The sequence below is a fragment of the Alligator sinensis genome, unplaced genomic scaffold (genome assembly GCF_000455745.1).
Source record: "Alligator sinensis unplaced genomic scaffold, ASM45574v1 scaffold203_1, whole genome shotgun sequence".
NCBI lineage: Eukaryota > Metazoa > Chordata > Crocodylia > Alligatoridae > Alligator > Alligator sinensis.
In genome coordinates, this window is record NW_005841949.1 from 28,340 (window position 1) to 40,684 (window position 12,345).

Consider the following 12,345-nt stretch of genomic DNA (forward strand, 5'->3'; position numbering starts at 1 on the left):
ATTGGGAGGCCAACGCCGAGCCCGGCTGATCTCCGTCTGCGAGCCGGGCCTTTCAGCTGGCTCCGGGCTGGCCGGCCCAGCGAGGAGAAGACGTCCAGGAAGGCAGAGGACCAGACCCTGCCGCTGTAAAAACCTTTTTCCCCAAGCCTCCCTCCACCTCGCCTCCTGTAACTCGGCGCTGCCCGGGAAAGCGCCTGCTCGGCAGCTCTCACAAAGCTCTTCCCTTAGTCTCACAGCAATCCGGCGGCTCGTCTGAGCCTTGGAGAGGATTATACGATGGGGGTGAGGAAACAGCTGTCCCTAGACAACTTGGATATTTTTATAGGTCAAAAGCATGAAGTGGCTTCAAGAAGGGCTGGGGTGGGGCTTGTGGGAATAGGAACTCAGGTCTAGGATACTCTGGGTATTTGGGGCCATTTCTACCAACAGTAAGGAGGCCTCTTAAAGCAGCAGGAGCCAACTACCTTTCAGGAAAAAACAGTATCCTACACCCTGAGTTGCTGTCAGACTCATGCACAGTAAGTTATCCAGCAAGTCAGTTAACCAGGTTTTATATTAACAAAATCATTAGCCCACACTTACTAATACTTGGCAATTTTAAAATGTAACATAATACTGTACATTTATTTCTTGCTTTTTTAATATTTGCCGTATATTTTTCAGCACTTCATATTGTGATGTCTGATTACCCATAAGAAATAATCATGGAGCCACACCAGAGCTTGGCCAGCAGGACACTGCCTGCAGCACGTGCACCATGCCAGTCTCCTGTACTACATGCAATGTGTGCAGCTGGTCCATCCCCATATGCCATGTGCAGCACACGCTGGCCCCATTTCAGAGCGCACTTTGCACACCCTCGACAATGCATGCTGAATGGGCAGGTTCCAGACTAGCCCTAAATCGTTCCAATGTGCGTGTGCACAGACATCCGGGTCAGCTCCAGAGCCAGCATGCAGAGCTAATCCAACAGAGCACCCCATACAGCACATCCCCAGTGCCAGCCCCAGGCACCACATGCAGAGGAAGCCCCAGAGTGGAGCCAGCATATGCTGCCCATGGGGCTGGACCAGCTGCACACTGCGTACAGCATCCCACCAGACTGGCCCTGCCCACTGGGTCCAGCATGGCCTGATCCAGCCTGCAGACCAGCCCAGCAACCCTGATCCAGCCTGAGGCCAGATGAGTTTGACACCCCAGTCAGTATCGGCCAATATGGCTGGTTAATAATGGGCTATCAGTATCAGCCAAGAAAATCCTTTATCAGTGCACCCCTACAAAAAAAACAAACAAACCCTAGTTCTAACGTGTTTAATACTTGCAATAGATGGAGATGTGTTGAGGAAACCTCTCCAAATTTGAATGCTCCATTTTGAGAGAACAAATAAACAATTCAACTAAAGGAGTTCTGTACAATAAGGCAACGGGTCCCAGGTAACAAGTGTGCACACTTCTTAAATGTACTGGCTTAACCCAGATTCAGTTCTATAGCCATGGCCCCCTAGATCAAAGTCTTCTTTAGGGCTTTTTAGAGTATTTCTGTGTTATACCTGGATTGCAGAGATTATTTAATATAAGACATTTGTATTAAAAGTTTTGGGTCAACATCTACAGAGATCTGTAATGAGCCCGGATCCTGGTTTTCCGATTAAAAAAAAGAAAAAAAAAAGTCACAAATTCTCTGATGAACACAATGTTTAATTGATATATTTACAATTTTAAAGCAAATTGGAAGCCTACCAATGCTTCAATCACTATAATAAGATAAATACAAAAATTTATAGGTATTTAGAATTTGATTTGGGATCTTTTATTATGGAAAAAAATCAGAGCTCCCCCTGTCCCCTTAACTCACAGAACATAGGTCCAGGCCTCACTCCCCACCCACAGCCCCCTGGGCCCTGCCAGTGTCTCTCACTCCCTGCCCCACTCCCTGTCACCTGGGCCCTGCTGGTGCCCATCACTCCTCCCCACAGCTTCCTGCCCCCCCAGCCCTGCTGGAGGGAGCCCCCAGCTGCCAGGGCTACAGACCAAGGGACCCGGGTCCACAGCCCTCTATCCCCCACAGCAGTGCCTGAGCCCCAGCTGCCGCAGCATAGCAGAGCCTGGCTCCCCCTCCCCTCAGCAGGCAGTGGGGCTGGAGCAGAGCCCATGAGGGGGCAGGTGCAGGCTGCCTGCTACAGGCTCAGACTCCCCACCCTGCTGCCTCCCCTGGGGCCCTCTGCAGCCCAGGGGGTGGGACCCAGCATGGCAGGGCAAAGCAGGGCCGGATGGGGAAGCTCCTTCACGCTGTGAGCTCCATGCTGCCCTGGCGACATGCCCTCTGACCGCCCCGCAGCAGCGAAGGGTTACAACCCCATGCTGCTGTCCCTGTTGCTGCTGAACGGGCAGGGGATGCCTCACCAGAACACGGGGCTCACAGCGGCAAGGAGCTTCCCCAGTCTGCCCTGCCACACTGGGTCCCACCTGCCGGGCTGCAGAAACCCCAGGAGGAGGGCAGCAGAGTGGGGAGCCAAAGCCCACAGCGGGCAGCCCGCCCCTGCCATATGCACAGATCAGCAGGGCACAGGCCCAACCTGGGAGTACAAGCAGCAGCAGGGAGCCAGCCCCACTGCCCCCACCCCCCGGAGGAGCCACCTGTAGCCCAGGTCACACTCTCTGCTGGGGCCCTGCAGCCACACATTCCAGCCCCAGGCCCCACATACCACCTGGCTAGGCAGCAGCCCCAGCCCTGTCCAACTCACTGCCCCCCTCCCTATGGGGGGCCTCAATCCCTCTCTCCCCACCCAAACTTACCTGCAGGAGCTGCTGTCCTGGCTCCCTGGCAGGCATGTGCATATACATGCACATGGAGGCCCCTGCCTGACCATCCTCCTCCTGCTCCCCACCCCAGCCCCTTGCAGGCTGGAACTCTGCCAGGCTGCAAAAAGCTCTTTGCAAAAGTGCAAAATCTACATGTTTCTCCTTTAAAATGAGAAATCCACAGTTTTCTTGAGTAAAGGAGAAAATCCACATTTTTAACCATTTTTCCATGGGTAACGGAAAACCCAGATCCCTGGTAATGAGCAGTCAAGTCACTCCACCAGTTTATTGATAATGCTTTCTGCATTGGTCCACATTGCCACTCAGTATTTGCGCTTACAAAACAAATGAATTGCTGGGTTATTGTTTTTAAGTCATTCAGACCTCAATCCAGAATTCTAGCCTTTCTTAGTTGTCAGACTCTCTGCAAGATGCAATGCATAGTTAACATGAAAGATCATCCCTCCCTCCAACATTTGTGGGGGCTTATTGGTTGGCAGAACCAGATTTACCCTTGTTCTCAACCTGTGCCAAGAAAGCAAGAGATTTAAGTCTCCCACCCACCTTCAGGAAGACATCTTAAACAAATGAGATGTATCCATTTTTGTTTAATGTTGTAGAAAAAAAAAAGTCAGGAGAATATTACAATGAAAATGGATTAAAACACTGAATTACATTTGCCATCCCACTATCTAAACAGTCGAGATTCACTTCTGTTCTTACAATAGAAAATGTTGTGACATTAAAGGTGGGTAGGGGAGGGGGCAAAAAGGGGAGAAGAGCAGGGGGGGAAAGAAAAGAGAGAGACATAAAAAAATCCTTGCATCACATGTATTCTTTCCTCTACATCTTAAAGCTGTGCTCACAGAGACGGCTTCTTCTACCACACTCTTCAGATAGAATGGAATTCAGTTGTAAATAAAATTGAACCTAAAATAGAAAAGAAGATACAATTGTGCCATTTAAGATTTATTTTTATTGGTGATATTTAAAGAGGTGTTAAAATGAGCATGCAATGCACGATTCCTACTCTTGACAAACATACATCCGATAAAAAGCAAAGACATTTTTCACAACAACCAGCAAATATTGTCTATACCAGTCAGCCACTATGCTCAGTCAGTATACTGAAGGGTGCAATCTTGTAGAACTGGTTCTTCTCAAACCTTAATAACCTCTCAGATAACAGAAAAGCCAAGATGAGTTGTGCGCTCACCAGGAGATTGCTAGCCAACAAAACATTCCAGGGTCGCATATGAACAACTAGAGTTCAGCTCTTAAAAAACAAGGTTTACTCTGCGCTAAGAGATTGTTATGCAGGTACTAGTGAATTTAACATTCCAGTGAAGGTAGTGTGTATCTATCTCAGTTTTCAGATGCCTTTGTTTTTAGCATCTTTTGAGCAAGCACATATAATTTAGAAATTTAGCTCTGGATTAGGCTCTTACAGAAATAGCAGATTACATCATTACAACCTCTGTTTATCTAAGGATCAGCATTTTGTTAGTTGTTACAGTACAAACTTCCTTTCTAATCTATATGCAGGAAAGATGAAAACCCACTTGGCTAAGGCTGGGAGCAGAGGAATAGGGAGGTGAGGAAAAAAGAGAGAGGTCCGGCCTGTTAAAGATGATACCAGCTTTGACTTCTCATAATAATATGAGATTATTCCATGCATTTGGGTGACCATCTGAAAAATGTAGCTTCCTTCATTGACAGAGAACTAACGAACTGTGGGATGCACAGCAAATTACTTCGGTAGATGTTCAGCAGCACGCACAGAACAAAGAGTAAAATAAGTAAGCTGTGGAGGCTGACAAGGTACAGTCTATTTTCAGTAAAGCAGGCTAAAAGTTTTTATTTTCTTCCAATTGAAAGTGATATCTGTGAGAAATCAGCATAGAAGCTGCAATGTGAATGCTTCATCCATTCATTCAATTTTCAAATGAGCACCTTAGTCCCCTCCCCACTAGAAACAGTTCCCCATAAGTACATGCAAACATCTCCGTTGCTGGGATGACCACAAAAGAACTCCTTAAAACAGGTCAGCTGCTTATATGATGATACCACCAGCTATTGTGCTAACCAATACTGCTTCATGCTTCTTTGCACTTCCGCATGCTTCTATCACATGGGCGGGCAATTATTTTGGGCAGAGGGCCACTTACTTAGTTTTGGCAAGCCATCAAGGGCCGCAAGACAGGCAGCCCAGGGCAGATTAATACTAATTTTCTAAAAATTTTAGGGGCCCTGCAGGCCGAACAGAATGGCTTGGAGGGCTGCATCTGGCCTGCAGGCCACATTTTGCCCACCCCTGCTCTATTATGTCTCCTATCTTTATACTTAAATTTCAAGTTCCCCCACACAAACAGTCTTTTCCTTGCAGGTTTGCCCTGTACCTAGTCTGTGACCAAGGCTCCTAGGCACTACTGGCATACAAATAAATCACTATACCTGCTTAAAAGTTGAGGAAGGCTGGAAATTATGGGTCCATAGCCTGGTGCATTGTCATAAAGTTCAAACAAAGGTGCAGCCACGAGTTTGTAATTTTTGGGGACTGCAAACAAAGCTAAAAAAAAAAAAAAAAAATCCGTGAAGACAATGTTAATGAAGGGCCACTTGTTTCAAAGAACATTAAGCTGAAGTTTTGCTACATTCTCCCCCTAAAATGCAAGATTACTTGGTATCCAAAGCCATAGTATTCCAATGGGTTTATTTTATAATCAAATATAATGCTGTTAGACTGGGATTTTGTACAAAAGGGGTATGTCTACATGTGCATTTGATGCTGGAGCAGTTTACTCATGAGTAAACACTCAGGCACGCATCCACATGTGCAGAGAAGCAGGAGCAGATTTGCTCCTAATGGCAACAAACTGCTCCTGCCTCCCGGGGCCCTGCCATGGACTCCTGCCATCACCAATGGCAACTCTAGGCTCCCCTTGGATGCTGGCCCAGGGACTGGCAGGGAGCGCCTGGAACATTACACCCTGTCCCTGGTGGCTGCCTCCTGCTGTGTGAGGACAATGTCCCCCCTACCCTGGCAGCAGGGAGCTCCTGGCCCCAGCTCCCAGATCATGGAAAGAGCTGCAGGGGAGGGGCAGTTCCAGCCCCCTGCCCCAATCCAACAGTGGGACAGCTAGCAACTAATCAGGGCACAGGGCTAGGACCTGTCCGACTGGGACAGTTCCCAGCCCCAGCTCTGTGACAGCAGGATAGAGGCTGGGAAGCCTCTTCCCCACTCAACTTCATGAGCACAGCACTGAGTGGAAAACTGGCTGGGGAGCTTGTTCCCCACTCATGGAGCTGAGCAGAGAACAGGCTCCCCAGTCCCCACCAGCAGGAAGCTGCCAGCAGCAGCTCCACAGTCACAGAGTCAGCGCTGGGAGACCCTTATCTCCTGGCACCAGCTCTGTGATCACAGGGCTCAGGCTAGGAGACCCGTATAAGGATAAAGGTCTCCCAGCGCCGGCCCCACCACTGTGGAGCTGGCACTGGGCAATAAGGGTCTCCCAGTCTCCCACTCCCTGATTGCAATGGCGAAGCAGGGGCTGGGAGATAAGGATCTCCCTGCCCCCACTCCCCAGTTGTGATCTCAGAGCAAAGGCCTTGGAGCTCCCTGCAGCTGGGACAGGGGGACATCTCCCACCCCTGAGTGGCTGGCTGACCAACAGCAGATTTGCTCCCAGCCAGGTGTCTACAGATTGCTACTGTACTGTTAGTACTCGCAAGGAAATTTACTACTTGCATTTGCAGGTAGCAAATTTACTCGCGATTAGCCAGGTTTACTGTGCAGTAAGCATGTGCACATATAGACTCACATGCTTAATGCACGGTAAACTACACTATTTTGCAGTAAAGCAACTAATGTAGATGCACCCATACAGTTCTACTCTAGCTGTTACCTGAGCAAAATGCCACAGTTTATCATTTAAAGTAACAGGTAGCAGCAAGCTTGTTTCTATTAATACAGATTTACCACCACATACATTTAAAATGTGAAATGCAAAATTGCCATTTTGGTATACACAAAATTAAAACTTTAGTCCTTTTTTACAGATTCTTACCCTTTTCTTGAAGCTGAACCAAAAAGAGCTTTTTGTGCTCTTTAGGTTTTGTAATATGAGCTGGAATATATGGATACTGGAGGAAAAATAAAACAAAGGAAATAATTAGTTTATATTTATACAACATTTTGAAAGTATATAGTTACCTGAACATACATGTTAACAATGATCATTCTTTTGCATATATAATGAAAAATGACAGCTGATATAATTTGAAAAGACTAAAGCTTAAAACATAAATATACATAAATAATTTTTCCAAATCTGAATTGTTGGCAACCCCAAAAACATAAGCAAGGAAACAGTAAGATAAATTCAGGACGACAACAAAAGGTGAGTTATAGCATCAACCATGTTATCAATGTTATTTTTAATTGTTTAAAAACATAAATGGGATGATCTTGTTTACAGGACAGGCATGCTAAGTATACTACATTCTGCAAAAAAGTACCTTGAGTCTCCTGAAAACCAGAGAAAGTAATGAAAGCAAACAAAAATACACAGCAAAATTAACTACTGGAGTTGCATGCAGGCAGAAGGGGCTGATTAATACGTAGACCTGGTCTTTTGTGACTGATATACTCCTTGCTACTTTATTTTTCAAAGATAAAAATTTATAGTCGTGAACACTCACCTGTGGAGGTTCAAAATTTGGTCTCCACCAGTTACCAATACAGTCATCAATCACCCAGTCTTGCTGAACTCCATCTTGACGCCCCAAGATCTGTCAAAAATCCAAATGCAGTAAACAAAAAAAAAACCAAAAAAAACCAAAAAAAAACAAAACCAGGAACACCTCTACATGCTCCATGCCAGTGCATACTTGTGTACTAATTAATGTATCAACACATGCAGTCCTCATCTAATAAGACAAAGTATAGGATTTGAAACTTTTTTTCTGAAATATGTGAAAGACATAATGAGTGTAACAGGATCTCATCAGGTTAGATAGAGGGTAATAATGAAGGCAGTTAATCAAAAGGAACATATGTTTCCCAGTATATCAATCATGTATCTGGACAGATGAAGTCTGGACTGAGTGCACGGTGTCTCGTACAATGAGGCAGCGATCAATAATTGGGTTATATGCCCCACTTCCCCAAACTCTCAAGTCCTAAAGAGCAGCTGTAAATCACTGGATCATTCTCCAGCTCTCTGGCACTATCACAATACAACTAATACAGAAATAAAGACATACAATATACTTTAATAACTGCCAGAGAGCAGTTTGTGCACAATTGCTGAAGTCCCAAAGGAAGACGATGCTAAAAAGGTTAATTCAATGCTTTGACCCAAAATAATCAAGCAGTCAATGGTAGCTGGAAGTCAACTGTAACAAAGATAAATGAAGAAAACAGACCTCTGTCATTAAACGCTTGAGCCCTTCTACCTCATCTTCTCCTGGATTTAGTTCACCACCAGGCCTATTAAAATAAAAATCAAATGATGACAGTTAAAATATATACGTTTTATTTTGTTTACAGACACATTAACAGGCAAATTTAAAGGAGTCTCGTTGCCCCAATATAGAAGATTACACATTAATCATCAAGCTTTCAGAAGAGCAAATAGCCAAGAGTAAAGACAGCAAGGTGGAACTTTTAAACAGGGTGGCACATGCTGCATCTATGATTTTTATTTTTTTGCAGAGATTACTTCCAATATATTCTGGGATAGCTACAAAAAGTTTGTTCATTAAAAAAACCACGTTTGATCTGTAAAGCTAAGTAGGAAATAGTCTGACAACAAAAAATTTAACTAAGTTCTTAATGGTTTCTGGATAAAAGCAGATTACGGTATGGGTTTGACTGGAAGCACTACTCTTATGTACTTGAACACCATCAAAAATATCACTGATAAAACTGCACAAAAATTTGAAAAACTTCTTTTGCAGGGAAGGATGCAATCTGACACTGAGAAAGAGGTTGGATCAATAATTCTCCCCCACCCCATTTTGTTTGCTGCTGCTGCTTTGTAAATTTCACACAATTCTAAACTGAACTAGTCTCCCTTCACCTTACATGCTAAGATGTAAAAATGGGAACTAGGTAAAGTACAAGAAGCTAATTTTTAAATTCAGTTTTAATGTCTTAACAAGCACGTTTATCTGAACAGTTCTTTTGATTATGGCCTTTTTCCAGAGCCCATAGCTATTAGCGATGAGCTTTGAAAACATCAAATATCAATATGCTCGTAGATGGCATGTTCTGCAATTAAGATCACTAACTGGTTCAAATCTAGCCCCAACAAAATATTAACGTGGTCAGCAGATGAAATCAGCTGTCTGCAAAAGAAATGCCTCAAAACACTCTCTCCCATGCAATTAACTAAAACAGTCAATACACACTGAACCACCACAGTAGCCTACAATTTACCAGCTGACCTCTTACATCTGACAATACCAGTTTACACTTACAGTTTGAAGAATGTTGTACCCAGCTGCAGTAGTAATACATGGGGCAGCCTGTGCTCATGTACAATCAGAACACCCTCTACTGTCCGCCTCATTCCAATCTTGTCAAATTCTTCCCTCATGCGCTGAAACCGAGCTGCCACTGAACTGTCCTTCTCATAAAGCGGCTCCTTTGTACCAAATGTATAATTTGTAAGTGGATACCTAAAGAAAAGAAAAAAGGTCCAAGACACCTAAATCAGTTCTCATGTGCACAATTGCACACTAACCTTCAGGTAGCATTCACCATATGTATTTTGCAAGGGCAGGAATGATACCTGCTTCACAGTATTTATGATAAGATATGTTGATATATGGTGCTTATTGTGTTCTAGGTGAGCTATTAAGTCAAATTAAATTATCTGGGGTTATTTAAGCAACTGTCACTCCACCAATACAAGACTTAACCAAAAACAAAACAAAAAAAGTCACATTGACTGACTACTCCAAGTTTTTAAAGCTTGCCACACATGGCTGTAAAGCATTCACTGTAAAGGTTCCACCCCTCTGAGACCTATTGGATCTAAGTGTCTGCCTAAATTAAGAGAGCTTCTTAAAGCCTAAAGAAAATAATTTTCTATTTCACAACTCTTATAGTAAAAGCTTCTAAAAGAATCTCTTAGAGTCTGCTGATCTGTAATTTAAATCATGTTGTGGTTCTCAAACCTTTTAAGACACCCTCAGAAAATGCCAGCTCTTAGCTTTCACTTGTTTTTTGACAACAGAAAAATAATACAACTTTGCTGCTAAGAACTCAGAAAGACCAAAGCAAGTCAAAATAATTTTAACATTACAGATTCCTAGTTACAATCTCTGGCTTTACCTTGTGAATCATGTTTACAGACCTAACAATGCTAACTTTGCACTGTTGACAATCCTGTGGCACCCCGAAAGGATCTTAATGCACGACAGGGTACCACAGCACCCTAGTTAAGAATCTGTGGTATTCAGATGCTCTGGTGAAAAATGCCAGTATGCATTTCTCAATAAATCAAGATTTGGTAGGATCATCAAGCTAACTGTGAACATCCTATGTGAAATCCATTTAAAGCTTCTCTTTTCTAAGACCTAAATCTGAGGGAGAGCACAAATTTCCTAAATGCAGTGCTACTTTGGAAGTTCCACCATTGTCCAACACAGACTATGCAGGTTAGACCTCCAAATTACTAGAGCCCTCTCTCACATATAGAGTTATTCAGCATCACTATGCTGAGTTACTGAGCATCGCTTTTTCAAATATCAAAACTCTCTCATATCCAGGTCACTTCCTTCTGATTGCTGCTACTTTTAATCTCTGTAGTACTATTCTCTTATGTTTTCTTATCTTTGCTTGTAACTTGGTGCTGTTTAATTTTTCTTTCCGATATTTTTCTTATATTACCACTCTTTATATACCCCAAAATATTTAATATGATTTATTTTCTCAGTATGAAAACATGTTCACCATACTAACATTGATGGTTTCTTCAAGTGCATGTCATATTCCTTAACTTGAGCCAACAACTGGTAGCATGCAATTCCCCCATATTTTAAGTTTTCTGCTGATTATTTTTTCTCCAGAAAGAAACTTTATGATTAGTCCAATATCACCAACGGTTAACATTAAGCAAGACTAATCTCTTCTGGATGTGAAGATAAACTGAGCCATGCAAACTGATGAGTAGCCATCTTTTTAAGGGTGCAATACTCAAGATTAAATATTGGCTATGATACTTAACATGTGCTGTTGCTGCAACTGTAAAACTCTGCTTATCAAAGCAGAAAGCACCAGAATCCTCTGTACAGCAAGAGATCTGACCTGCTGCAGCAGGTCGCCTACTGAAAGTACTTTCTTGGGGTAGCTCTATTACAAAACATCGGCACAGGAATCTTTAATGCTGAAGCACAAGCCATGTTACCTCCTATGGCTTCCAGTTCAGAAATTAAGTGCCAGTGTTTGTGCCGTGGGCAAACACTAAACAGCAAACAAAGGTCAAATGAGATATTTCTACATCCCAGGCCAACTCCTTGCTATCAGGATAGGTACAGTTGAGTGAAACTGTAGCCATAAAATGCTGGTGTCCACTCCTGTGAGGTGTTGCAAGGTCACTATCTGGTTAAAGCTGAGCAAGCAGCTGCACATTTTGTCAGAGCATCAGCACTGATAGTGACAATGGTGGAAAGAGCGGACAGAGAGGAAAGATGTACAAGAAGGGCATGTGATAAGAAAGGTACGCAGGTATGGGGCTTTAATCGTATGGGTGTGTTTATGCATGATATTTTAGGAAAATGCCCAATGGTAGGAAATTGATTCCATAAGTAACCTGTGAGAAGCCAGTAATAGTAAAAATAGTGAATATGCAGGAAACATGGCATAAAAGTTTGGGAACAAAAGGTTGTTGCAGTGAAGGACTAACTGGGCTACTAGAGTGTCCCTGAACGTCCCAGAGAGACCCTGAACTGTCTGATCAACAGGCCAGGGAGCAAGACTCACTCAGGTACAAGTCTCAGTGACAGAGCCACTGTCTGCAGACTGAACCCAGCTTAACTCAGGGAAAGCTCACTTCTCCAGAGCGCGTTGTCTCCCAGCCCACTGCTTCCTCGACCCGCAGGGACAACACGGGGGTGGGCGGGGATGCCTCCAGCCAGCGGCCCCGCCCTCCCTTGGGCATCCCAGAGCTCCCCGGGCGGGCAAAGCGCGCCGAGGCAGTCCCACGGGGACAGGTGAGCCCATGCCCGCGGCAGAGGCGCGCCTCGGGGACCAGCAACCCCCGCTCCTGCGAGCAACAGCGCGGCCGCCCCTCAGCACCACTCCACCCCGGCGCAGGCCCCGCGGCCGGGCCCCGGACACTCACAGGTTGATGGTGCGTTCCAGCGTGAGCGGCTTAGTCTGCTGGATGTACTTGTTGCCGAACTGGTTGACCCCACGGGGCCAGCCGGTCTGCGAGCGGTTGGGCGGCACCACGGACATGATGACGCCACGCCGGCCGGCTGGGAGCGCGCTGATGGTCACAGCTCAGCGGCGGGGGCCGGCGCCGGCCACAC

General features: G+C 44.8%; 1 protein-coding gene and 1 long non-coding RNA gene across 2 annotated transcripts; one reads left to right on the plus strand and one right to left on the minus strand.

The window, feature by feature from the left end:
• Window positions 1–6: 6 nt before the first annotated feature.
• LOC112549697 lies at window positions 7–1,402 on the plus strand. Its single transcript, XR_003093211.1, has 2 exons — window positions 7–282; window positions 664–1,402. It is a non-coding gene; the product is annotated as an uncharacterized LOC112549697 (long non-coding RNA).
• Window positions 1,403–3,392: 1,990 nt separating this feature from the next.
• Window positions 3,393–12,334, minus strand: NUDT21 (nudix hydrolase 21). Its single transcript, XM_006020179.3, has 7 exons — window positions 12,156–12,334; window positions 9,286–9,486; window positions 8,230–8,293; window positions 7,504–7,593; window positions 6,870–6,945; window positions 5,257–5,371; window positions 3,393–3,732 (listed from the first exon to the last, which is right to left on the minus strand). Exons 1-7 carry the CDS (start codon window positions 12,269–12,271, stop codon window positions 3,711–3,713), a joined length of 684 nt encoding a protein of 227 aa, XP_006020241.1. The 5' UTR covers window positions 12,272–12,334; the 3' UTR covers window positions 3,393–3,710.
• Window positions 12,335–12,345: the final 11 nt, after the last annotated feature.

Excerpts from the sequence above, each read along its gene's own strand:
- NUDT21 (XM_006020179.3), bottom strand. The coding sequence starts at position 12,271 with ATGTCCGTGGTGCCGCCCAACCGCTCGCAGACCGGCTGGCCCCGTGGG. Across the intron at positions 8,294-9,285 it reads GGTACAACATTCTTCAAACT|GCCTGGTGGTGAACTAAATC; the intron begins GTAAGTGTAAAC and ends TTATTTTAATAG. Across the intron at positions 5,372-6,869 it reads GGTTCAGCTTCAAGAAAAGG|CTTTGTTTGCAGTCCCCAAA; the intron begins GTAAGAATCTGT and ends TTTTTTTTTTAG.